Below are 23,788 nucleotides of genomic sequence, written 5' to 3'. Positions count from 1 at the left end.
CAGCCAGGTGGCATCATTGATGGACTCAAGTGTGGCGGCGGTAGTGAGGTTGGCCCAGGATCGAACGTTGTTTCGTTCTGCCGTGCATGGGGTCGCTGTGAGTCGGTTCCGACTCGATGGCACCTGACAACAACAACATAGGGTCACTGAGTTGGAATCAACTTGATGGTAGTGTGTTTATGTTGTTAAGTGCTATCAAGTCGGTTCCAGCTCATAGCACCCTGTACAGGGCTTCTCAGGCTGTAAATCTTTGCTGGAGCAGAAAGTCTCATCTTCTCCCGTGGAGTGACTGGTGGGCTCAAACCCTTGACTTGGTGCTTTGCTGCACAGTGCTTAGTGTATGGAGTGGATTTAGAGTGGATTTCTACATTCTGTTATAGTCATGGAGTCCTGGTGTGGCACTGTAGGATAAGCACTGGATTGCTAATCCACTACCATTTTGTTGATTCCAACAAATGTTACGTGTCGTTGAATTGGCTCTGACTCATAGTGACCCTGTATAGGGATTCCAAGGAGCAGATTGGTGGGTTTGGATATATTTGTAGGACATATAACTACATATATAGAAATATCCTGTCATACCTACATTTATTTGTGGGTGTAGTCCCATTTGTCATCCTACCCCTTCAGCTTGGTGCGTGTCCACTCATAGATTGTTACCATTGTTATTGCAGGACTGTGTTTGAAATATTTACATTTGTTGTCTCTAACTCCTGTGTCCTTCGCAGTGTCTTCCTTTGCCTTGATCATTTTGTGCTGACCTCACCCTTATTGGATGCTGCCTGTCCCTTCACCCAAGTTAATGTCTACCCTCTAATGGCTGATTTACCATCTTTTTACAATGCTTCCTGCATTGTTGAATATTTTCCTCCAGAGACTCCTTCAATATTATACTTAAGGCTTGTATTTTTTTCTTCAGTTCTTTCAGCTGAGAAATGCTGAACATGTTTTTCCCATTTGGTTTTCTAACTCCAGGTCTTTAAGCATTTCACTGTTAATACTTGACTCTGTCTACTCAAGCTGCCTTTTGAAATTTTCTGTACAGCTTTTATATCATTTCTTTTTTTTTTTTTTGTATCTTTTATATATTCACTTTAGTTACTGTATGTGTGTAAGAGCAAGTTTCCAAGTCTCTTCTGACATCTACTTTATTACCATAATGAAAAAAGTAACTCAGAAGTAAAGGATCCATACCCAGCCTCAACTTCTCCATCCCATCTCATCAAAGGTTCTCAAGAAAGGAAGAGACACCCTTTCTCCTTATCATTTTCTCCCTAACCTGGCTTGCAGCTCTGAACTGCAAGGTCTCTCATTAGGAAAGGCCTCTTAATTTCTAACTGTATCCTGTACTTGTGTTGGTCCCAACTCTGCAGACATGGCCCTACGAGGAATGGTGACTGCCCAGCTTCTGCCAGGCGCCTCTGCCCCTCCCCGGGCACTGCTCACACTGCACTTGCCTCTACCCCTCCCCAACCAACTGCCTTCCCCCGCCCCAGACAATGACCCCACCCTCCCCAGCCAGCTGCCTACTGCTCCAGGTCTATCCAGTCCAGGCCTCTCCTGCACTGCAGAGGATTAACGAGGCAGCTCCAAGTGTAGATGTGCTGGTACCTGTTCCCACTCACCAGAAACTTGGCTTCACCCTGCTCAAGATCCGTTTTTCTTGCATCATAACACCACTGCCCAGTTTTCCACACATGAATGGCAGGTCTCACTGGCATTACCCCTCACTCTCATGACCCACATGCGGTCACCCGGGCTTGTCAGTGTGATTCCCAGGCAGCTACCCAGAGCCATCCTGATTGCTGCCAGCTTCCTGTCTCCTGTCGACCTATCAGCCATGCCTTCAGCAGATGAGCAGAAGGTTCAAACCTCAGTGCGTCTCCCCTATTTCCGCTCTTCACTGGTTATTTCTTAAAGATCAAAGCCAACGTTTCCTAGCCTGTGCTCCTATGGACCCCTCAGACACATCCCCTGGGATTTGACAAAAGAGACTGTTGAATGCCTCTGGGTATTTGCATGGCACTGGTAGCCTGCGATCCTCTTCCTCTCCCTTGTCTGCCATGTTTCTCTCCATCTTTCAAAACCGCGCCAGTATCTCCTTACCCCATAGGTGGCTTATCTGCTTCCATCTCTGCGCCACACCTGGGCTTTGCACACCGTCTGCACCACTCCCAGACCTGGTCAGGAAGCAGGGATTGACGCGAACTGGGCTTAAATTTGCACAGGTGAACAAAGAATAGGAGGAAACCTCTCTCCCCCGAACGTGAGCAACACGGGGAGGTCAGCTTTCTGGTCCAGAATCGTGTTGACAGGGAGAGCGGAGCTTGGCCATTCAAACTCCAGGAAGATTCTGCGTTGAGAGTAAGGGGGTGGGCTTGGCACTCAATGTCCCTTTCCCAGATCCAGCTCCGGAGAGACGGGGGATGCAGAAACCAAAGCTGGTCTGCAACCTCAGCCTGAACCTGAGGGCCCTAGAGTTGCCTGATGAAAAGGGTCCGGGAGTCCAGCTCCAGGCCCCTGTCTCCGAATTTCCCCTCCCCGAGGCGTCTTCCTAGTGCAGCGTTGGCAGTATGATCAGGCGGGCCTGTTTCCTCCTAGACAATGGCGGGCAAGGAGAGATCAAGCGGCGCAGGAGGTGTGTGGAGGAGACGCAGGCCGCCCAGGGCTCTAGCGGCAGGAAGGCTGGGGCGGAGCAGAGGAGGGAACCGCCGCTGGACAGCGCCAACCCCGGAAGCGGCCAGGAGGTACCAGCGGGGCTGAGCGGGGCGGGGAGACGCGGACTCGGGTCGGCGGGACCTCACCGGGCCCCTTTCCTCCCCAGGACGCGCTGTGGCTGCAGGAGGTCGCAAACCTGTCCGAGTGGCTGAGCGCCGGTCCCTGAATACATTTCCCGGAGCAAGCGCACGGCTGTAAGCGCGGCGCCGCTAAACCACAATTCAATAAACACGATGTGCTTGCAGTTTCTGCTTCCGTGTCCGGGGGCGGGCCCTGGGCGCGCTGCCTGACGTCACCACTGCTTCCGGCAGGCGTGGAGGGCGCGCCGCGCCGCGCCGGGTCCGCGGGAGCGGGCGCGATGGCGGCGCTGGGCGGGGACGGGCTGCGCCTGTTGTCGGTGTCGCGACCGGAGCGGCAGTCCGAGTCGGCAGCTCTGGGCGGACCGGGTCCCGGGCTGTGCTGCTGGGTGTCGGTGTTCTCCTGCCTCAGTCTTGCCTGCTCCTATGTGGGCAGCCTCTACGTCTGGAAGAGCGAGCTGCCCAGGTGCGGGGGCCACGTGAGGCGGGGCTGCGGGCGGAGCCGGGGCGGGCCGCGGGCGGGCCCCCTGAACTGACTGTCCCCTCTGCAGGGACCACCCCGCCGTCATCAAGCGGCGCTTCACCAGCGTCCTGGTGGTGTCCAGCCTCTCGCCCCTCTGCGTGCTGCTCTGGAGGGAGCTCACGGGCATCCAGGTGCGAGGGGCGGGGCAGAGGGCCGCGGGGCGCGCGCTCAGGCGTCTGAGGGGCGGGGAGCAAGACTGATGCCCCCCTTCCTGTGGCTCAGCCAGGCACATCCCTGCTCACCCTGATGGGCTTCAGGCTGGAGGGCATTTTCCCAGCAGCGCTGCTGCCCTTGCTGCTGACCATGGTGAGTGTGCCCGTGCCCTGGAACCAGTATCAGAATTTTCAGGCTACTTTTCCCCCTTCTTGTTGGGTCTGGCTTTTGATTGCTGGGAGATAGGAATTGTGTGATGACCCTTGGGGGTGCATGTGTGGAAACTCCTGGCCAGAACGGGAAGCTGGAAGCCTCCCGAGGCCCTGCCTGGCCAGCGCAGAGGATTATGGTGGAAGTCTTCCTGCTTGTCTGCCCCCAGATCCTTTTCCTGGGCCCACTGATGCAGCTCTCTATGGATTGCCCCTGTGACCTGGCTGATGGGCTGAAGGTTGTCCTGGGTGAGTCCTGGGGGCCGAGGAAAACAGACACAGGCCTTCCAGCAGTGTGGGGAAAGGGACGCAGTGGGCTGAAGCCAGGGCGTCGCTGGGCCTTCTGCTGTGACACCTGGATGGGAGACAGATGTCTCCCTGGGTGTGTCGCCTCATCAGTAAAATACAGAGCTGGGCGACTTCTGGGTTCTGGTACCTGAAGTCTGAGAGACCTTACCAAGGATCACCTGTACCTCCTAACCTTGCCCCCAAACCAGAGTTGCTCTTGGGCAAGTTGATTTTTCCTGAAATTATCAGATCTCTGTGTCTGACAAATAGAGGGTAGACCGTCCCTTTTTCAGAGTATTGGAGTCTGACCTAGGCTTGACCGGGCAGCAGTATGGGTGTTGAAGAGCTCGTCACTTGTTGCTTCTTCTGATTTCTTTCCCCTAGCCCCGCGCTCCTGGGCTCGCTGCCTTACAGACATGCTTTGGCTGCGGAACCAAGTGATTGCGCCCTTGACGGAGGAGCTGGTGTTCCGGGCCTGTATGCTGCCCATGTTGGCCCCATGCACAGGCCTAGGCCCTGCCGTGTTCACCTGTCCGCTCTTCTTTGGAGTCGGTGAGTGTGTACAGCCTGCTCCTGCTGAGTTGAGGACGGGGCCTGGGGGAGGCCAGCAGGGTGTGACGAGGCTCTGGCCTTCCTCCCAGCCCATTTCCACCACATCATCGAGCAGCTGCGGTTCCGCCAGAGCAGCGTGGGGAGCATCTTTTTGTCTGCGGGTGAGTCCTAGGGGCAGGCCTGGGCTGGGGGAAATGACGGTGTCCCTGATAGCCTACTCTAGGGCAGAAGTGGGAGCAGGGCTGGAGGGTTGGGGGGATTATGACCACAGTGGAGTGCAGAGGTCAGCTCTGGGTGGTGGGCGTGCGGTGCTGGGGCAGGAGGGGTGTACACGTGTGGTCATTCGAGGTTCTGTCTACAGCGTTCCAGTTCTCCTACACCGCAGTCTTCGGTGCCTACACTGCTTTCCTCTTCATCCGAACAGGTGGGTCTTGCAGGTCCCCAGGGGCTCAGGAGCCACGTTTCAGGCGAGATTGGGCACATTGTTTTTCACCGGTGCAATCACAAGTTTCTTCTCCTGGGGCCTACCGTCTGGGTGGTGGGAGGAGCCAGGCCGGCCTGGGTGGTTGAGTATGGTGGAGGGCATTGATGGGGGCTGTCAGCTGCTGCTGCTGCTGCGTCCCTCCCCAGGCCACCTGATTGGACCAGTCCTCTGCCACTCGTTCTGCAATTACATGGGCTTCCCTGCTGTGTGTGCGGCCCTGGAGCACCCGCAGCGACGGCCCCTGCTGGCTGGCTACGCACTGGGCGTGGGACTCTTCCTGCTTCTCCTGCAGCCCCTCACGGACCCCAAGCTCTACGGCAGCCTCCCCCTGTGTGTGCTCTTGGAGCGGGCAGGGGACTCAGAGGCCCCCCTGTGCTCCTGACCCGAACTGTCACTCACCCTCACAGACTCTAATGGGCTCCCGGCTCCTTCCTGCCAAGGGACAGGGCTGGCGGAGGTCCCTGAGATCTCAGGAATTTTTGTAGGGGATTGAAGCCAGAGCTAGTTGGCTCTCCCAGGGACCAAGACAAGGAGCAGACATCCCTGGGAGCAACCCCGCTCGAGGGGCTGAGGACCAGCTGGGAGTGAGGGGTTGGGCAGGCCCCAGAGCCATGCCCCCTGCCCCCACTCGGACTGCCTCCTTCTCTGAGGCCCTCTGTTCCCTCAGCTTTGGAAAAGCTGCTCAGGGGTAGAACCTGTGACCCCCCACTTTCCCAGGGTTTCCTCATTTTTGCATCAGAACTTTGTATTGGGATATTAAAGAGATTTAACTTGGGTAACACAGCCTAGGAGCTTTGGGAATCAGCCTGTTGGGGGTATCTGGGGTGAGGGCCCTGGGCAGTTCTGGGGAGTCCCCACCTCCTGGCCATGGCACCGCTGGGCAGATCAGAGGAAGCAGAGCTCCCTAGACTAAGGGACTGAGGGGGCCTCTGGCTAGCCCTGACCTAGCCCATATGGACCTGGGGCTATGCACATGCCAAGTTCATCCTGGGGTCTGCCCTGGCTGCCAAAGTCAGAGTAGAGCCCATCACCCTGGTCAGTGAGGGATCCCTCAGCCAGGTCTCCCCCAGTAGTTTACCTCTTCACCCACCCAGGAGTTGAGTAAGGTTCCCCAGAGGAATCTGGAGCAGAGCTGGGTGGGCCCCCCAGAGCAGGGTCGGAGAAAACTGGCTCCTACCCGAAACCTGCACCTCGTGGTGGTCTCTGCTGCCCACCCAGTGACTAGTGTGTGCTTTAAAATCCCACCTCCCACCAAATCTTCACATTCCGCACCCCCAGGCAGCTCGCCTGTCCCCAAGACACCACCTGGAACACCCAGGCTTGGTGCTTACACAGTGGTAGGTAGAGCCTGCTGTCTCCCACTAGCTGTGGGGGCCTGGGTAGGAGTTCTGCTCTCTAGACTGATGCAAGTGCCAACTCCCTGAACTTGTTAAGTGTTCTCGTAGTCTAGTGACTGAAATCAAGGTCACCATTGTTATCATCACCATGCTTGAAGCCTTCTGGGGCTGTGGGAGGAACAGCAGACAGGCAGAGGGAAGCCAGCTTTATTGAACACATTCCCAGGAGCTGGAGCCAAGGTGACACCCCCCCCCCCTCCCCCGGGGAGTAGACCCCCTGAGCTTCTCCCAGGTCCTGGGCCATTTCACCCCTTATCATCTCTGGAGAGGGAGGGCCCCTATTTGGCAAGAGATGAACAGGTGAGTGTGGCCCGCCAATGGGAAAAGACTGGTGATGGGGTGATGGCGGCCAGGTGCCCCCACCACCTGAGGCAGAGGACAGGACTTCCAGGGCGGGGCCTGCCTGCCCTCAGCACTGACCGCCCAGCGGCCCTGTCGGCACAGCATCTGGCAAAGGCTCCGAGGGGACGGCCAGGCTGCGTGTAGACTGTCACTCGATCTCCAGGATGAGGTCATCACCCTCCAATGTCATGTCTGTGGTCACGTGGACCTTGTGGACAGTGCCCTCCATGGGCGCGGTCACCACAGTCTCCATCTTCATGGCGCTGAGCACACACAGTGGTTGGCCCTTGGCCACCTTGGCCCCTGGTGCCACCTTGATGTCGATCACCTTCCCTGGCATGGGCGCCCCGACCTGGCCCTTCACATCCTTCAGGGCCTTGGGATGGAAGTGCATCTCCTAGGGGTGGGGCAGAGGATGTGTGAGCCCCGAGCAGGCTCCGCCACCCCTCCACCTGGCCTGTACCCCCTCCTACCTTCATGGCCTGCGTGTCTTTGACGAGGATGGATCGCAACTGCCCATTGAGCTCAAAGAAGACCTGCCGTTGGCCAGCACGGTTCAGCTCACTCATGGCCAGGGCCTTGATGTGCAGTGTCTTGCCCCGCTCCAGCTCCACCTGCGAGCGACGGGGTGGGGGGGCGCTAAGGCATTGCTGACCCTTCAAAGCGGGAGGGGCTGGGGGCACCAGCCAGGAGGTGGGGCGGGGTGGTAGGAGGGCAGCACTGACCTCGAACTCCTCTGCAATTTTGGGTCCCTGCAGGAAGAGGCGAGTGTTGAGGCTGTCCAGGGGGCCAAAGGTGGCGGTGAAGTCCTTAAAGTGAGCAAAGACGTCAGGGTACATGGCTGCCGAGAGCACGTCCTCTGGGGTCACCTCCTCCCCATGCCTTTCGGTCAGCTCCTTCTCCAATGCCTGCAGGTCCAGTGGGGGCAGGGAGGCACCAGGCCGCCCCTCCACCCTCGGTAGATCCTTCAGCACCTGGGAACGAGGCGGGGGTCAGACCTGCACCTGCCAGCGCCCCTTGCCCCCAGCAGGGTCCAGCCTACCTTAGAGCGCAGGGGCTCAGGGAAGCCTCCATGGGGGACCCCGATGTAGCCCTGGAGAAACTCCACCACTGAGCGGGGGAAGGACAGCTCCTCGGCCTGGGCCTCGGCCTCTGCTCGGCTCAGCCCGTTCTGTACCATGAACTGAGCCAGGTCCCCCACGATCTTGGAAGAGGGGGTCACCTGAGGAGAAGGGCCAGGAGGTGAGAACCTGGCACCTGAGGGAGGTGTGGGCACGGGCGGGAGCAGCAGCACCTCACCTTGATCAGGTCGCCCAGCATCTGGTTGGCCTCCACATAGGCCTTCTTCACCTCCTTGAACTTGGCGCCGAGCCCCATGCTGTGGGCCTGGAAGTGCAGGTTGGTGTACTGGCCCCCAGGGATCTCGTTCTCGTACACGTCCGAGTTGCCGGACTTCATGGTAGCCGTGCAATCAAAGGCTGAGTACAGCCCCCGGGCCCCCTCCCAGTACTCACTGTAATCAAACACTCGTTCCAGGGGGACCCCTGGGGGAGGCCAGCGTCAGGGGCAGGTCCTCCTCCCAGGACCCCAGGGCCAGCTCAGTACCCATCTCGGGTGTGGGCATGGGGAGCTGACGGGGTGTTAGGACGGACAGCAGCCTGCTGGGCCTCTGTTTGGAGAAGGACACACTCACGCTTGTACCTACCTGTTTCCAGCGGGGTCCCGCGGGTGCAGGCCACCAGGGCTCCCATGCTGGGCTGTGATGTCATCCCGGACATGGAGTCAGCTGCCACGTCCACCACATCGGCTCCGGCCTGGGCACAGGCCAGCATGGCTGCCACACCTGCACCTGACGTGTCGTGCGTGTGGATGTGCAGTGGGAGGTCGGGGAAGCGGTCACGGAGGGAGCCTACCAGCATGGAGCAGGCTGTGGGCTTTAGCAGCCCAGCCATGTCCTGGGGGAGAAAGATGGAGTGAGGTAGGCAGGGGATGTGTGTGGAGAGGAAGCAAAAGGGAGGCCTGGGTGGGGGTCAGAGCTGGGCACCTTGATGCACAGGATGTGGGTCCCTGCGCGCACTAACTCCTCCGCCAGGTCCATGTAGTACTGCAGCGAGTACTTGGTGCGGCTGGGGTCCCCGACGTCCCCTGTGTAGGAGATGGCGGCCTCCACCACGCCCCCAGCATTGCCCGCTGCCTCCATGCCCAGCAGTAGGTTGGGCAGGTAGTTGAGGGAATCAAAGACTCGGAAGATATCCATGCCGTTCTCCTTGGCTACCTCACAAAACCTGAGAGGGTGGAGGAGCCCAGATATTAGCCCCCACCACACCCTCTCTGCCCTGCAGCCCCCTGGGAGCTGAGGGTCTGGCATCCACAGAGCGAATGTGAAGGGTGCAGGCCGAGTCCCACTAATGCCTCTCTCTTGGGGTCCCCGCTGTCCACAAGTAAAGCAGGGGACCTAAGGGCCCCTGACTCCCCAGCTACAGCTCACTTGAAGACCACATTATCGGGGTAGTTGGTATAGCCCACAGCGTTGGCTCCGCGCAGCAGCATCTGGAACGGGATGTTGGGGATGAGCTCCCGGAGCTCCTGCAGCCGCCGCCAGGGACACTCGTAGAGGAAGCGCATGGCAACGTCAAACGTGGCTCCTGAGGGACCAGAGCCCAGGTCAGCCTACGCCCGGCCTGCACCTCAGGGTCCACCAGCTTCCCCCCTCCTCCGATCCCTGTCTTCCCTGCCCGCTCCCCCTGGATGTACCAGGTGTAGCTCGTGATGCTACCGATTTCCTCCTGGGGGGGGCCCAGCAGGCCAGGCCCTGGGGACTGGCCCAGAACCTACCTCCCCAGTTCTCCATGCTGAAGAGGCTACTGAAGTTGTGGGCAGCATAGGGGGCAATTTTTTTGAGGTCATGGGTCCTCACGCGGGTGGCCAGTAGTGACTGGTGGGCATCCCGGAAGGTTGTGTCCATCAGCAGCAGCCCCTGGTGGCTTCGAACAGCCTGGGCGAAGCCCTCAGGCCCCTCCCGCAGGAGGATGTCCCTAAAGCCGGCTGGAGGCGGGCCTGGGGCAGAGGGGCATTGGTACCCAGGCTGCAGGCCACACCCTCCTCCCCCACCCCACATTCCTACCCGCACGTAGCAAAGTCAAGACTACCTACCTATGGGGACCATGGGGACCACAGGGTCGATGGGGCTGGGACTGGCTTTGACAGGTATGGGGGTGGTGGGGCCATTCACCATGACGTGGCCTGCAGAGAACATGGGCTACAGTCAGGGCGCTGCCTATCCATCCCCTGCATCCAGGCCTGGGTGGAAAAAGGGGGTCTCCGAGGTTAGGAGCAGAAAGGCTGGGTGGAGTGGGGGAGAAGGAGGCGGGGGGGTGGGGGGGCGAGCAGGCAGGACCAGGCAGGGCAGGGGATGAGGCAGGAGACAGACCCAGGTAGTGCAGCAACTTCTGGGCCCGGTTCTGCACAGGTCGCAGCTGGAAAAGCTCAGGGTTCTCGTCGATGAATTGGGTATCCACGGTGCCTGCCAGGAACTGCTGGTTGTTGAGCACATTCTGCAGGAACGGAATGTTGGTCTGCAGGACAGAGGCAGGGCTGGGTGTCACCCGGCAGTCCAGAGAACCAGGGCCAGAGAAGAGGACTGTGTGTGTGTCTTCACTGGGATTGTCTGGCCAGCTCTTCTCAAAGCACCCACTAGGCAGTTCTCACCCTGTGTTTCTGAGGCGGGGGCCTCCTTGTCCTTCCTATTTCTCATGGGCTCTGTCCCTGGTGTCCTCATCCGGGTCTCCAAAGACAAGACACATAGGTGGAAAGGCCAGCGGGGTGTCTCTCCTGGGATCCCCCACCCTAGCACTCCCACCTCTCAGGTTGACTTCTGCCTTTGAAGGGCACCTCACCATCTACCATGCAAGTAAACCCACCACTGTTGGGGTGGGTGGTTCTGCCACTGGCTCTGGTTTCCCAGACCTTGTCTCCACCTCCAGCCATGTCTCCCACTGGGCCCCTCTCAGGACCACCTCTGAGCACACCTCTATACCTCACTGCTACCTCGAAAGTGCCTCCTTAGATTCTCAGCACACCTGCCTTACCCTCACCTTGCACCCACACAACAGAGCCGGAAGCCTCCTTCCAGTAGGATGGCCCCTTTCGAAAGCTGCCAGAAAGCTAATCCTTCAGGCCCTGCTCTTTTTATTATTATTTTTTTTTCATTGCAAAGTATATACAACCTAAACTTTGCTGTTTTCAGGAGGCACCAAGTTTCTGCTTGGAGTGACCAAAAAGCTTTGGGACTATGGTGGGGACAGTTGTACAACATGGTGAATATAATGACATTTACAGTACCGGAGAACAAACTACTTTCGTTCCAAAGTCTCTCCTTAAGTTGAATTTGTATGTAAGTTGAAACAGTCAAATGTTTCTCTTTGTTGTTGTTAATTAAGTGCCCTTGGGTTAGTGCCAATTCACAGTGATCCTGTATAGTGTTTCATAGGAGTGGCTGCTGGGTTTGAACTGCCAACCTGTGGTTAGCAGTTAGCCCAGTGTTCATCTGACAGTGCCCAGCACTATGTACCGTCTTATGTTCATGAAAGAAGCACTCTCGGGTACACGGATCCGTCTTAGGAGGGACCCGTGCCTAGACAAGGACATCATGCTTGGTCAAGTGGAGAAAGAGATGAAGCCCCCCAACGAGACAGACTGGCACAGTGGCAGCACCAATGGGCTGAAGTATAGCAGCAGTGTATTGTATTGTACATAGGGTCACTGTGAGTTAGAGCAGACAGACGGCACTTAACAACATCTTTAACATAAGAGCCCAGTAATATAGCATTCTGATGCACTTAACAATGACAAAGACACTATCTGTTAACACAACAATACAGTAATATAACATTCTGATGCTCATCATGGATTAGTATTATCTGTGATTAGGAGTCATTGTTTATACCTTCAGGTTTTAATGTAAGAGGCCTATGGGGTGGGGGGAGTCCTTAATAACTGAATGGTATACACAGGGAGGCTATAATGTGAGGACTGCCCAGTAATGTCACTGAATCACACTGAAGTCAGAATGCCTCATGACCCTGCCCTCCTGCCTCTATGTGTGGAGTCTGTACAATCATAGATCCTTTAGTGGGTGACACTTCACTCTGAATGTTGTCAAGTTTCCTCCATGCCATAGCACAAGGCAAGAGCATCACTTTTCCGGAAGACTGAGCCCTAGTCCATACGGACGGACCACATTCACTTAGGTTGTATCTACCTTCGGCTACCGGGAATGTACTCAGCACTGTACAAAGTTGGTTGAGTCCCTACTTCCAGTCTTCTGGGGTCTTGCATTCCTTGCGAGCCTGGAGGCTTGGTGACAGAGTGTCCCATTCCTTACAAGCAGGGGCCCTCCGACTGCTCAGGAAAAGGGCCGGTACGTACAACCTAGAGGGCTCATGACCGTGACTGCACTTGTGTCTGGGGCTCCAGCCTGCAGCCATGTTACACCATCATGCATCCCAGAATCCCAGCCCGATACCAGCTGGCCTCTTCAGCAGACACTCAAGGCCCAACAAGTTTAGGGTGTAGCACATCCCAGTCCCTCTAGGGCAGCCTGGATGGGGAGGGTGTCCTCACTGCCTGCCATGTGTCTGGTGTGACAATAGAAAACATCCCCACATATCTCCCCACCTTGAGATGAGCTCTTGTATCTCCCAAATATATGGGGACAAATGACAGTCCTGCAACCCACAGATCCAATGCCACCCATCAAATCTCTGTGGCATTTTTTGCAGAAATGGAAAAACTCATCCTAAAACATCCATATGGAATTTCAAGGCACTCTGAATAGCCAAAGTAATGTTGAAAAAGAATAAAGTTGGATCACTTGCATTTCCTGATTCCAAACCTCCCTCCAAAGCAACAGTAATAAAAACAGTGTGATACTGGTACAAGGACCCACACATAAGCAACAGAGAGAAAGCCCAGAATAAACCCTTCCTAGATGATCAGGTGTGGCACTGAGGGTGAATGCGCTGGACTGCAAGGTCAGTTTGAAGCCCAAGGTCAGCAGTTCAAGCTTACCAGCCGCTCCTCAGAAACCCTATATAGAGTTGCTATGAGTTGGAACCGACTCAACGGCACTTAACAACAACAACAGATGGTCAGGGATTCCAACAAGGGTGCCAAGACCACCCAATGGAGAAGGGCCAGTCTCTGCAGTAATGGTGCTAGAACAGCTGAGTATCCACATAAAAAGACTAATGTTGTACCTTGATTGTATATAGCACTTAAGGGACCAGAGATCTAGGTAGGAGCTAAAACCATAGAACTATTAGAAGAAAGCATAGGGCCAAATCTGCATGTCCTTGAATTTGACAATAAGTTCTTAAATACGGCACTAGAAGAGCAGGCAACACAGGACACTAGATGAACGGATCTTCATTAACATGTGTAACTGGTACTGGCTGCAGCTGAGTCCGCCCATGCAGATGGAATAGGATTGGTAGATCAGGAGGGTAAAAAGAACCCACGGAATGGGAAGAAGTATTTGCAAATCGTATCATAAGGGCTTCATATCTAGAATATATCAAGAATTCCCACAATTTAACAACAAAGACAAACTACCCAATCATAAAATGGACAAAGAACTTAATAGGCATTTCCCCCGCAAAGTACACATGCCAACATCCCAACATCTCCGTCGTCAGTTCTGATGTGTGTCAGACACCGTTTTCTCTTTATAGTTTTCCATGATTGCTGTTGGTTCTCAGCGACTTTACAAATCCTATCTTTTGTCTTTGGGGGTTGGCATGAGAATGGCAGCATTAGCAGATTATGCACTGCAACACTGATTCAGTAAGAATAAGGCTGCTGGTGGGAACAGTCATAGGTTGAAGTCGGGACTAGCGGTATGTTGTGTGCCACTGGTTCCAACGCACAGTGACCCTGTGTAGGATTTGCTAGGCTGTAAATCTTTACAGGAGCTGAAAGCCTTCTTGTTCTCCTGTGGATTGGCTGGTGGATTTGAACTACAGACCATGTGGTTAGCAGCCCAACTAATAACCCACTATGTTACAGTAACCAAATAAACACATGGAAAGGTTTTCAAGCCCATTAGTCATCAGGGAAATGCAAACCCAAACCACAAGATAGTACTTCAGACTCACAGGGATGGCTATTAAATAAGAAGTAGTAACTCTTGGTGAGGGTGTGGACATTGGAACCCTCATACATTGCTGGTGAGAACGTAACACGGCACAACACGGCACAGCTGCTGTGCAAACAGTTTGGCAGTTCCTCAGAAAGTTCCATATAGAATTACCATCCCATCGCCAACTCAGAGAGCTACATACAGGACAGGCGAGATATGTCCTATGGGGTTTCCAGGCCTGTAAACTGCTAACCAAAAGCCCAATGTTTCAAACCTTCCATCCACTCCTTGGAAACCCTATACACCGTCACTAGGGGTTAGAACCCACTCAATGGAACGAACAACCAAAAACATCTGTACGGAAGCCAACTGCCTCATCTTTCTACTGCTGCATCGCTGGTAGTTTTGAACTGCTGACCTTGAAGTTCGCAGCCCAATTCATAACCACTATGCTAATTATTGTTGTTAGGAGCCGTGGAGTCGGTTCCGACCCATAGCGACCCTATACAGGGTTTCTGAGGCTGTAAATCTTTACAGGAGCAGAAAGCCTCATCTTTCTCCTGCGGAACAGCTGGTAGTTTCGAACTGCTGACCTTGCGGTTCGCAGCCCGATTCTTAACCACTACGCTACCAGAGGTCCTTATGCTACAATAGCTCCTTATTTAAAAAAAAAAAAAGTAAAAGAAAAAATGGCGACATTTCAACTAGGCTTTTGAGCTGAGAAACCCAGATTAGACACATAGTAGCAGGATCCACAAGGGGCTCCAACCCCACCCTGCTTCACCCTCTGCTGTAAGCTCCGTGAACCCAGGTACCCCCACACAGGGGCCAGAGCCAGATGCCCAAACAGGTGTTGCGGAACAAGGGGAAAATATCTGAAGCCATGTAACACCAGAGCGGACGGGGACAGTTTCCAGCCCCCATTTTACAAACGTCCTAGCCAAGGTTCAGAGCGCAACAGCATCAAGTAGCAGAACCCACCCTACTCCCCACTCAGTGTAGCGCCTACCCACAGGCCTAGATTCGAAAACTTGCCAAGGTTAGAGAACTTGTCCTGCATTTGAGTGGGCTCTGGTCTCCAATTTCCCTGTGCACCTGCACCGCCCGCCCCATCGCCCCATCCAAGCCTGTAGTAGAAGAGGTGAAGGCGCCAGGGAGGCTCTAAAGTAGCCAATAAGTCCCCGCGGGAGGTGAGGCTCAGGCTACCCAACTGGGAGGACCACCAGCGGTGATGGTACAAAGGACCCGAGTGCTCTTCTGGGTCTAGCCCCATAAAGTTCCTGGAGTCTGGAGGGCAAGAAGGGCCTGCAGACACGGCTTCAAGCTGGTGCCGCCGCCGCCCACTGGGACCCGGGACATGAGCCAGTTGGTCGGGGGCGGAGCCCGGTCGCTGTGGCGGGCGGGTGGGGACCGGAGGAGGGGGCAGCCGGCATACCGGCCCCAGAACCTAGCCTTGCAGCCTCACCCTCGCGCCCCACTCTCAAAACAGCCCCACCAGGCATTGCCCCCGCCCGGTGCCTGTTGGGGACCCTCCACGTGACTTGGTGATGCAGAACGGTTATGACCTTCAGTGTGTGTCTGTGAACGGGAGGGTCCCAGAGACAGTACGGTTTGCGCCCGGCCCTGCCTGTGCTGCGGGGCCGTGTGGGTGTGTGTGGGTGTGCGGGGAGGGTGCCCAGAGACATGTGACACACGCTCTCATCCTTCGGATGGTGAAGGGGCCCGCGAGCTGGCGCTTTGTCTAGGCGTCTGCAGAGTGACGGCTCGCACCGCGCAGGATGCCCGGGCGCCAGGGTGGCCGGGGGCGCGCGCGCCTGGGCCGGGTTGACTGCGCTGCGGCGGCGCCAGGGGGCCGCGGGCCTGGGCCGCGGGTGTGACTGGCGCCACCCGTGGGAGCTGCAGCGTCCGCGTGTCCCTGTGACCTCCGGAGCCTGGCCCGGTGGGTCTCCGCGCACCCCTCCCCGCCCTCCCTCCACGTGCGTGTCCGCGGAGCGCGTGTCCGCTGGCGCGCACCCACCCGCCGCTGCCGCTGCCGCTGCCGCTGCCGCCGCAGCTGAGAACCGTGCGGAGAAGAGGGGCCAGAGCTGCAAGCGGGGCCGCGGGCCCGAGCGCCATGGGCCGGAGGGTGAGCGGCGGAAAGCCAGGCATCCCCGGGCCTCGCCCCCGTGGGAAAACGGCCTGGAGGTGGTGGGGGCTGGCCGGGCCCGGGGGTAGGCCGGCCCGCGGCCCCTGAGCGACGGTTATCAGGTGAGGGGCCTTGGGCGCTGGGCTGGGAAGCGTGGGGGGTGGGGGGAGGAGAACAGGCCTTCCTGGGCGGGGGATGGGAGGCCAGTGATTCCGGAGCCGCCTGGGGAAGGAAGTTCCGGGACCCTCCCTGCTCGCGTGCCCACCTCCGCTTCCTGCCTCGTGTCTCACCTTGTCCCCAGCGCCTGGACTCCCCCAACCGCTGGGGACATGTGATTTTTACCCTGGGGGGCCTGGCCCTTAGCCCTGGTGGGGTGGCCCTTGGCCTCTGTCCCCCAGACCCTGACCCAGGCCCAGCCCCTGCTGGGATGGGCACCAGCGCCAGTTCCACCTGTGCCTGGGCCGTGGCCCTCCGTCCCTCCTGCAGGGCGCTCACCATGGCCCCGCCGCTCCTGCTGCTGCTGTTGGCCAGTGGAGCGGCCGCCTGCCCGCTGCCCTGTGTTTGCCAGAACCTGTCTGAGTCGCTCAGCACCCTGTGCGCCCACCGGGGCTTGCTCTTTGTGCCACCCAACGTGGACCGGCGCACAGTCGAGCTGCGGCTGGCCGACAACTTCATCCAGGCCCTGGGCCCGCCTGATTTCCGCAACATGACGGGGCTGGTGGACCTGACGCTGTCCCGCAATGCCATCACCCGCATCGGCGCCCGAGCCTTTGGGGACCTAGAGAGCTTGCGCTCACTGCACTTGGACGGCAACCGGCTGGTGGAGTTGGGCGCCGGCAGCTTACGAGGGCCCGCCAACCTGCAACACCTCATCCTCAGTGGCAACCAGCTGGGCCGAATTGCACCCGGAGCCTTCGACGATTTCCTGGAGAGCCTGGAAGACCTGGACCTGTCCTATAACAACCTGCGACAGGTGCCCTGGGCTGGCATCGGGGCCATGCCCGCCCTGCACACACTCAACCTGGACCACAACCTCATCGACGCACTGCCCCCAGGCGCCTTCGCCCAGCTTGGCCAACTCTCCCGCCTAGACCTCACCTCCAACCGCCTGGCCACGTTGGCACCCGACCCGCTCTTCTCCCGGGGCCGTGATGTCGAGGCCTCAGCTACGCCACTGGTACTGAGCTTCAGCGGGAATCCTCTCCACTGTAACTGCGAACTGCTGTGGCTGCGGCGGCTGGTGCGGCCAGACGACCTGGAGACGTGCGCCTCGCCGCCTGGCCTGGCCGGCCGTTACTTCTGGGCGGTACCTGAGGCCGAGTTCTCCTGCGAGCCACCCCTCATTGCGCGCCACACGCAACGCCTCTGGGTGCTGGAGGGCCAGCGGGCCATGTTGCGGTGCCGGGCCCTGGGCGACCCTGCACCCACCATGCACTGGGTTGGCCCTGATGACCGTCTGGTGGGCAACTCCTCCAGGGCCCGAGCCTTCCCCAACGGGACCCTGGAGCTTGGGGTGACGGGCGCTGGCGATGCAGGGGCTTACACTTGTATTGCTACTAATCCTGCGGGCGAGGCCACAGCCCGTGTGGAGCTGCGGGTACTGGCCCTGCCCCATGGGGGGAACGGCAGCACTGAGGGTGGCCGCCCAGGACCCTCGGACATTGCTGCCTCAGCTCGCACTGCTGCGGAGGGCGAGGGGACTCAAGAGACGGAGGCAGCTGTGCAGGTGACCGAAGTGACTACCAGCTCCGGGCTGGTGAGCTGGGGGCCAGGGAGGCCAGCGGAGCCAGTGTGGATGTTCCAGATCCAGTACAACTGCAGTGAGGATGAGACCCTCATCTACCGGTGAGGACGCCCAGGCCACTCAGAACGCTGATGGGGCCGCAGGGCCGAGAGGCCATGGGGCTGGCTTCGTCTGGACTCACATTCATGGGCCTGCACACACCCCAGCTCTGCCCCGTGGAGCGTGCCTTGCTCAGTCTCACCTCCCTGGGGCATGTGTGTCCTGCATGTGCCCAGCTGCCCACCCTCACTGTCTCCTGTGTGTGTCCTGGGGGAGTAGGTAGGAGCTGTAGAAGGCTGGACCCTCACCCTGTGCTCTGACCGCCCGCTCTGCTCCTAGGATTGTCCCAGCTTCCAGCCACAACTTCCTGCTGAAACATCTGGTCCCCGGCGCAGACTATGACCTCTGCCTGCTGGCCCTGTCTCCGGCTGCCGGGCCCTCTGACCTCACGGCCACTAGGCTGCTGGGCTGTGCCCACTTCTCCACGCTGCCAGCCATGCCTCTGTGCCACGCCCTGCAAGCCCACGTGCTGGGCGGGACCCTGACGGTGGCAGTAGGGGGTGTGCTGGTGGCCGCCTTGCTGGTCTTCACTGTAGCCTTGCTGGTTCGGGGCCGAGGGGCTGGCAATGGCCGCCTGCCCCTCAAGCTCAGCCACGTCCAATCTCAGACCAATGGAGGCCCCAGCCCCACACCCAAGAGCCACCCACCAAGGAGCCCCCCACCCCGTCCCCAGCGCAGCTGCTCCCTGGACCTGGGTGACGCTGGCGGGTGTTACGGGTATGCCAGGCGCCTGGGAGGGGCCTGGGCGCGACGGAGCCATTCTGTGCACGGGGGGCTGCTAGGTGCAGGGTGCCGAGGGGCCGGGGGCAGTGCTGAGCGGCTGGAGGAGAGTGTGGTGTGAGGGTGGGGGCTGTGAGAGGCACCTCAAGTCCCTGCACTATGCAGAACAGGCCCAAGTGAGGGGGTGGCAGGAGGGCAGGCGACCCACCTGGGTAAGTACACGCCGCCCGGAGCCCTTCCATTTTCACTCTCGGTACCTCAGGCCCCACCAGCTTTTGGCCGGACAGGACCTGTCCCTGGTCTTGGTCTCCAGACGCGGTGGGGAGCAGTCCCTCTGACAGGTGACAGGTGCTTGAAGCCACCGTACAAGAATCTTGTTTTTATTTATAATAAAAATGTTGGGGACACCTCAGTGCTGGTCTCTAGCCTCATGCTGCTGATTTCTTGGTGAGGGCTGACGGGTGGCACATGTAAGCCCACAAATAGGACGGGTCAGCCTGGGTCACTCAGCCTGAAGGCCACAGAGAGGTTCTCTGTGAGGTGCAGCATGTGGTGGGGCGCGGGAGAGCCCTGTCTGGGCTGAGTGGCCGGAGGTGGGATATAGTACAGCACTTTTAGACAGAAGCAGTCTGGGCTGGCAGCAGCTCTCGGCACGACTCGGTAAAAACGCCGTGACAACCTTCTCTCCTCTCTCTAGTCCCCCACAGAGACTGGAAAAGGGCTGGGAATACCACTGCCCTGGGACCTCTGGAAGGTTCCATGCAGTGCTCTAGCACTGAATTCTGGGCTTTCCTTGAAGGAAGGCCAGTGGGAGCTCCCTCCCGTTCAAGGGAGACTGCTGATGGGGAGGCCCTGGACACTGGAGGCAGATGCACAGAGTGTGTATGAATGTACACACATGCATGGCTGCTCCCCTGCTGGAGCCCACCCCCAAGAAGCTATCAGCCTCTCCCTCGGGATCCCTGAGGTCCCTGCAGCCTTCTGGGTGCCTGGCTGGAAGGAACAGGTGGCACATACCCACATTCAAGGCTTTGTGCCCTGCAGCTTGTCAGACGTGCAGGTGCCTGGGCCCTGCCGGAGGGTGGGGCCTGGCAGAGACTGCTCGGGTGCACAGCGGTCTCACTGAAGACCTCGGGGGCTCCAAGGGTGGCTAAGCTGAACGTGCCTGAACTCGTGTTCAGGCTGCGCTCACATATTGGTGACCACACAGTGTCACACATGGGCTCCGCTCCCCTGGCCCAGCACATGTACCTGGAGTGGACTGAGATCCTGAGACTAAGTCCTCAGTAAGGAGGAGAATGAAGCCTGGGGGTGTGAGGGAGGGAAGCCAGTGGGCCCGCAGGGCAGGAACACCGGGGAGCTACAGGGCTGCAGGGCCAATGATGGACAGAGAGCTCCTTTGAAGCCAGCCCCACCCATGCAGCCTGTGGGCACCCCTGGAATTGGCACCACTGGCAGGAGGAGGGGGCCTAATAAAGGGTCACATTCAAGAGAGACCCCAGCACCCCCAGAAACCAGGACTCTTGTCCTCTGCTGCTGCCCTTCTTTCTCCTTGGGGTCCCTGTCTCCCTGCTTGCAGTGGGGTCTAAGGTGGTAGATGTTTCTGGGCCTGCGGAGGTAGGACAAGAGGAAGGTTCTAGAGAATCTAGGTATAACCACAAGGGACTGACTGCAGTTGCCAGTAAGGCAGCGAGGAGCCATGGACAGGCTGGACTGAGCCCATGGGTCACATGTGCCCTGGGCATGCAGCCCCACCTGACACTGGGGCAGCCACAGGACCAACGCCCAGGTGGGGGCGTGCCAAGTCCCCGCAGGCAGAGCGGGCTGAGCATAGGCATCGGTCACGACAGCTCTGAAGTTGGTGCGGCAACAAGTCCTCTGACAGAACAGGAACATGCTGCTCCCTGGGAAGGTGGACCAGGGCCCCAGCGCCCACTACCTGCTTGCGCTTTTTCAAAAGACTTCTGCACCCATCAGAGAAAATACCAGGACAACCTCGGAGACAACCACCAGGACAAGTCAAACCTGGGGACAACTGAGGGGACATCTATGGGGATGGCCACGGCAGAGCTGTAGGTAGACCTAGAAAGCACCCGGGACAGAGGGAGCCTGCAGCCCGCCCTGACTGCCGGGAGATGCGGGGAAGGGGCTTAGTAAACTGTCCCAGTGCATCCTGGGGGCTGTGTGTTTGGGTTGAGGGGGCCTCCCAGTGTAGGGAGAAGTAGGAGGGATCTCCCCAGCAGCTATTCTCCCAGTGGGGGCGGGGGGTGGGAGGGGGTGGCGGGATCATAGGGGGCCAGGCCCCCTTTTGCCACAGTTCCCAAGGGTGATGCCGACCCTCGGGTTGCCCACCAGCTGTGTGGGGAGGTGCTGGCCTTCAATTCAAAGGTACCCAACTGTGAGCTCCTGTCCAATATGAACCCTACAAAGAAGTTCTAACAGAAACTCTAATGGGAACTGAAGGTTTTGCTTGGCAGGGGCGCCGAGTTGTGCCCCAGAAGTTGACACGATCACCCCTGGGTGGTCACACTCCGGCCTGCCCCTTAAGGACCAACATGAAGCCTGTGCTAGGCCTGGCCTTTGGGCAGTAGCTGTTGGAAGGTCTGCCCACACAGCATACTCATTCCACACAGGGCCATCTTCCTGAAACAGGTAGCCCCAGAGACCTGGTTCTAAGTGCAGGCCTGGACCCCTCCCCAGACCAACTCAGAAGGAGGCTGGCACCATGTGGGTTATATACCAATGCCTCCCAGAGCCACCATCCACTCACAACCAGACGCTCAGGCCAGTAGCAAGGGACGCGGCTATTGTGTGAAGCAGGTGAGGAGAGCCATGGACCTCACAAAGCCCAAGCTGGGGGTGGGGGTGGCTCAGGCAGAGCTCTGCCTTGCCCTGCCCGCTGCAGGGCTGTGATGGGCAGTGGCTGTGGACATGATGCTGCCGGAGCGCAGAAGTCTGGGGTCACTCACCTTAACCCCACGGACTCGGAACTCAGCCAGGGCTCTGCTCATCTTGGTGGCAGCTGTGGGGTGGTCTTTGCCGTGAGCGATGACCTTCACCAGCAGGGAGTCATAGTGGGGGGAGATAATGGCTCCCTGGAAGGCGGAGGCGTTGTCCAGGCGGATACCCATGCCTTCGCCACTTCGGAACACCTGCAGGTAGAGGGGTGTTGACGTTGGCACGAGAGTCCAGCCGTGGCTCCACGCCAGCTTCCATGGGTGTGCGCACTGGGTGCTCACGAGTTCCCGCCAATTTGGCTTGTGGATTTTGCCCCATTTCTGCCAGCGAAACCCAGGACGTCCACCGCTTGCTTGACTTCACCTCAACTTTCAGACTCACTGATTGGCTCATTCACTCCTTCTACAGACACTCTAGAGTGCCCACTGCATGCCAGACACTAGAGACCCAGCACTTCAAGTGGACGTCCTGTCTCCATGGTGTGCGGAGGCGAAGACAGACAGGGAAAGCCCAGGTGGCAAATGCTGACCGTGTGCTGAAGGACAATGCAGCCAGGGATGAGGACAGGCAGGCAGGGTAGAGAGGGGTTTCTCATGCTTTGTGTTTTTGTTTCGAACACCCAGGGCGATGGGGAAGCCTCAACGCCCACCGGCTTCCCTTTCCTTCCAAATGACAAGAAGGGAGGAAGACGGGAAGGAGGTAGAAATGGAAATACCCAGAATCCCATATCAAGGAAAGTGATCAAACCCACAGAGGCAGGGAGGGAGGGGGAAAGAAAGCCTGGTGCCACCACCCCTCCTCCCCCCAAGCCAAGAGTGAGCTGAGAGGCAGCTGGGCTGAGTGGACAAGGGCTTCAAAATCTGCAGGAGAGGACACCTGGGGACTGGGGAGAGGACCCTGGGATCTGTGATACACACATGTACATGGACACAAGGACACATGGACATGTACTCAACACACACACAGGCAGCTCCAGCAGAGAGCAAGGGGATGGTGTGTGTGGGGGGTGTTCACAGCGGGGAGGGATGCCCCGAGGGACAGGGGCACCCATGGCAGCACAAGTCCATTCCTGAGGGGCACAGGCTCTACTCGGGAAAAAGGAACTTAATGAAATATTTAAAGGCGGATGCCCAGCCATGAGCAGGAACTCTCTGCTAAAAATACTCTGCGGTGAACCAGGCTAGTGAAGCTGTCCTCGGCACTGCACATGCAGGTACGCAGGGGTCCAGTGAAGGGAGAGGCCCCGGCTGCCCTGCCAGCCGAGGTCAGACAAGTCAGGACCCGCTGGACGGAGACCACCTACAATCTCAATCTTGCCAGAGTCTGTCTTAAAGCCCAGGATCTTGTCCCACACCTTTCCTGCTTGGTGGCCTGCTCTTCCTCCCTTTCAGGGCTTGGGTCACATGTACGCACGTGCCCGGCTTGGCCAATGGGAAGGACAGTATCCTGCACAGGACCCTGGAGCCAGAGGCCCAACACTGAGAAGAGAGGGGAGACTGGGGAGTCGGCCCTGAACTCTCAGGGGCCCCTCTCAAGTCATGTCCTGGCTCCTCCCTGCTCCCAACATGCCCAAGATGGCCTAGCAATTCCCTTCCCTGACTGGGCCATTGGGCCCCAGTCACCTGCTGCACACCTCAGCCTGGTCTTTGCTGACAGACCTGGAGCCCTATTTCCGGGCATGCTCCAACCTGTCCGTCTTGTCATGCCAGGTACAGTTGGCACTCTCCTTCCTTAGGAATACTCTCCTATGCCCCTCAGACAACGTCTGCCTTCCATGCACTCTAAGTTGCAGATTCACCCACTGGGGCAGCCCCGGGAGACTTGCTGCCTACCTCGATTCGGCCGGTGTCTGGCTGGAAGCCGCGCGCAGGGTCCTCTGTGGTGACACGGCACTGGATGGCGCAGCCGTTGATTCGGATGTTCTCCTGCCGCAGACCCAGGTCAGGCAGGCTCCTGCCCTCAGCTACGTGGATCTGGGCGTGGACCAGGTCCACACTGCAGGTTGAGAGGAGGCCAGGTAGGGTCAGGGCCGGGAGATGGAGGAGAGGCTGGGCTACGTGCAGAGTCCCTCCACATCAGCATGGTGGTGGGGGGCGCAAAGGACACAGCCCCTACACTAACAGCCCCCTCCATGCCCCTCAGACAAAATGCTTCTTCCCAGGGTCTGTGTTCTGCCAAGTTTGGTTTTGAAGCCACAGCTCTCTGGGTCTGAGGGTCTTACAGGTACCACAGTGTATATGTGTGTGAGGGGTGTGTGAGGG

At 58.2% G+C, this 23,788-nt stretch overlaps 4 protein-coding genes across 4 annotated transcripts in view; 3 read left to right on the top strand and 1 right to left on the bottom strand.

The window, feature by feature from the left end:
- LOC102816320 (chromosome unknown open reading frame, human C11orf80) overlaps positions 1 to 2,884 on the top strand; it is a 150,350-nt gene extending 147,466 nt beyond the window's left edge. The window contains exons 18-20 of the mRNA XM_006861063.1: positions 2,404 to 2,496; positions 2,602 to 2,747; positions 2,825 to 2,884. Of these exons, the coding sequence (XP_006861125.1) occupies positions 2,404 to 2,496; positions 2,602 to 2,747; positions 2,825 to 2,884 (299 nt within the window). The remainder of the gene's footprint in view (positions 1 to 2,403; positions 2,497 to 2,601; positions 2,748 to 2,824) is intronic.
- Positions 2,885 to 3,065: 181 nt separating this feature from the next.
- RCE1 (Ras converting CAAX endopeptidase 1) lies at positions 3,066 to 5,388 on the top strand. Its single transcript, XM_006860868.1, has 8 exons — positions 3,066 to 3,261; positions 3,347 to 3,449; positions 3,541 to 3,624; positions 3,851 to 3,929; positions 4,353 to 4,520; positions 4,610 to 4,681; positions 4,882 to 4,944; positions 5,151 to 5,388. The coding sequence occupies exons 1-8, from the start codon at positions 3,077 to 3,079 to the stop codon at positions 5,384 to 5,386; spliced, it is 990 nt and encodes a 329-aa protein (XP_006860930.1). The 5' UTR covers positions 3,066 to 3,076; the 3' UTR covers positions 5,387 to 5,388.
- A 1,503-nt stretch (positions 5,389 to 6,891) lies between these two features.
- The window catches only part of PC (pyruvate carboxylase), a 26,867-nt gene continuing 9,970 nt past the window's right edge, over positions 6,892 to 23,788 (bottom strand). The window contains exons 8-20 of the mRNA XM_006860867.1: positions 23,360 to 23,522; positions 21,539 to 21,721; positions 10,174 to 10,318; positions 9,897 to 9,986; positions 9,579 to 9,800; positions 9,232 to 9,388; positions 8,788 to 9,028; positions 8,449 to 8,698; positions 8,043 to 8,287; positions 7,786 to 7,965; positions 7,469 to 7,717; positions 7,217 to 7,357; positions 6,892 to 7,140 (exon numbers count right to left, since the gene is read on the bottom strand). Of these exons, the coding sequence (XP_006860929.1) occupies positions 6,892 to 7,140; positions 7,217 to 7,357; positions 7,469 to 7,717; positions 7,786 to 7,965; positions 8,043 to 8,287; positions 8,449 to 8,698; positions 8,788 to 9,028; positions 9,232 to 9,388; positions 9,579 to 9,800; positions 9,897 to 9,986; positions 10,174 to 10,318; positions 21,539 to 21,721; positions 23,360 to 23,522 (2,515 nt within the window). The remainder of the gene's footprint in view (positions 7,141 to 7,216; positions 7,358 to 7,468; positions 7,718 to 7,785; positions 7,966 to 8,042; positions 8,288 to 8,448; positions 8,699 to 8,787; positions 9,029 to 9,231; positions 9,389 to 9,578; positions 9,801 to 9,896; positions 9,987 to 10,173; positions 10,319 to 21,538; positions 21,722 to 23,359; positions 23,523 to 23,788) is intronic.
- On the top strand, positions 15,973 to 18,690 carry LRFN4 (leucine rich repeat and fibronectin type III domain containing 4). Its single transcript, XM_006860866.1, has 3 exons — positions 15,973 to 16,128; positions 16,493 to 17,851; positions 18,129 to 18,690. The coding sequence occupies exons 2-3, from the start codon at positions 16,503 to 16,505 to the stop codon at positions 18,688 to 18,690; spliced, it is 1,911 nt and encodes a 636-aa protein (XP_006860928.1). The 5' UTR covers positions 15,973 to 16,128; positions 16,493 to 16,502.

Source organism: Chrysochloris asiatica, unplaced genomic scaffold (assembly GCF_000296735.1).
Source record: "Chrysochloris asiatica unplaced genomic scaffold, ChrAsi1.0 scaffold00040, whole genome shotgun sequence".
Classification (NCBI taxonomy): domain Eukaryota; kingdom Metazoa; phylum Chordata; class Mammalia; order Afrosoricida; family Chrysochloridae; genus Chrysochloris; species Chrysochloris asiatica.
The sequence above is the reverse complement of the archived record's forward strand: the minus strand, read 5'-3'. Positions and strand labels throughout refer to the sequence as shown.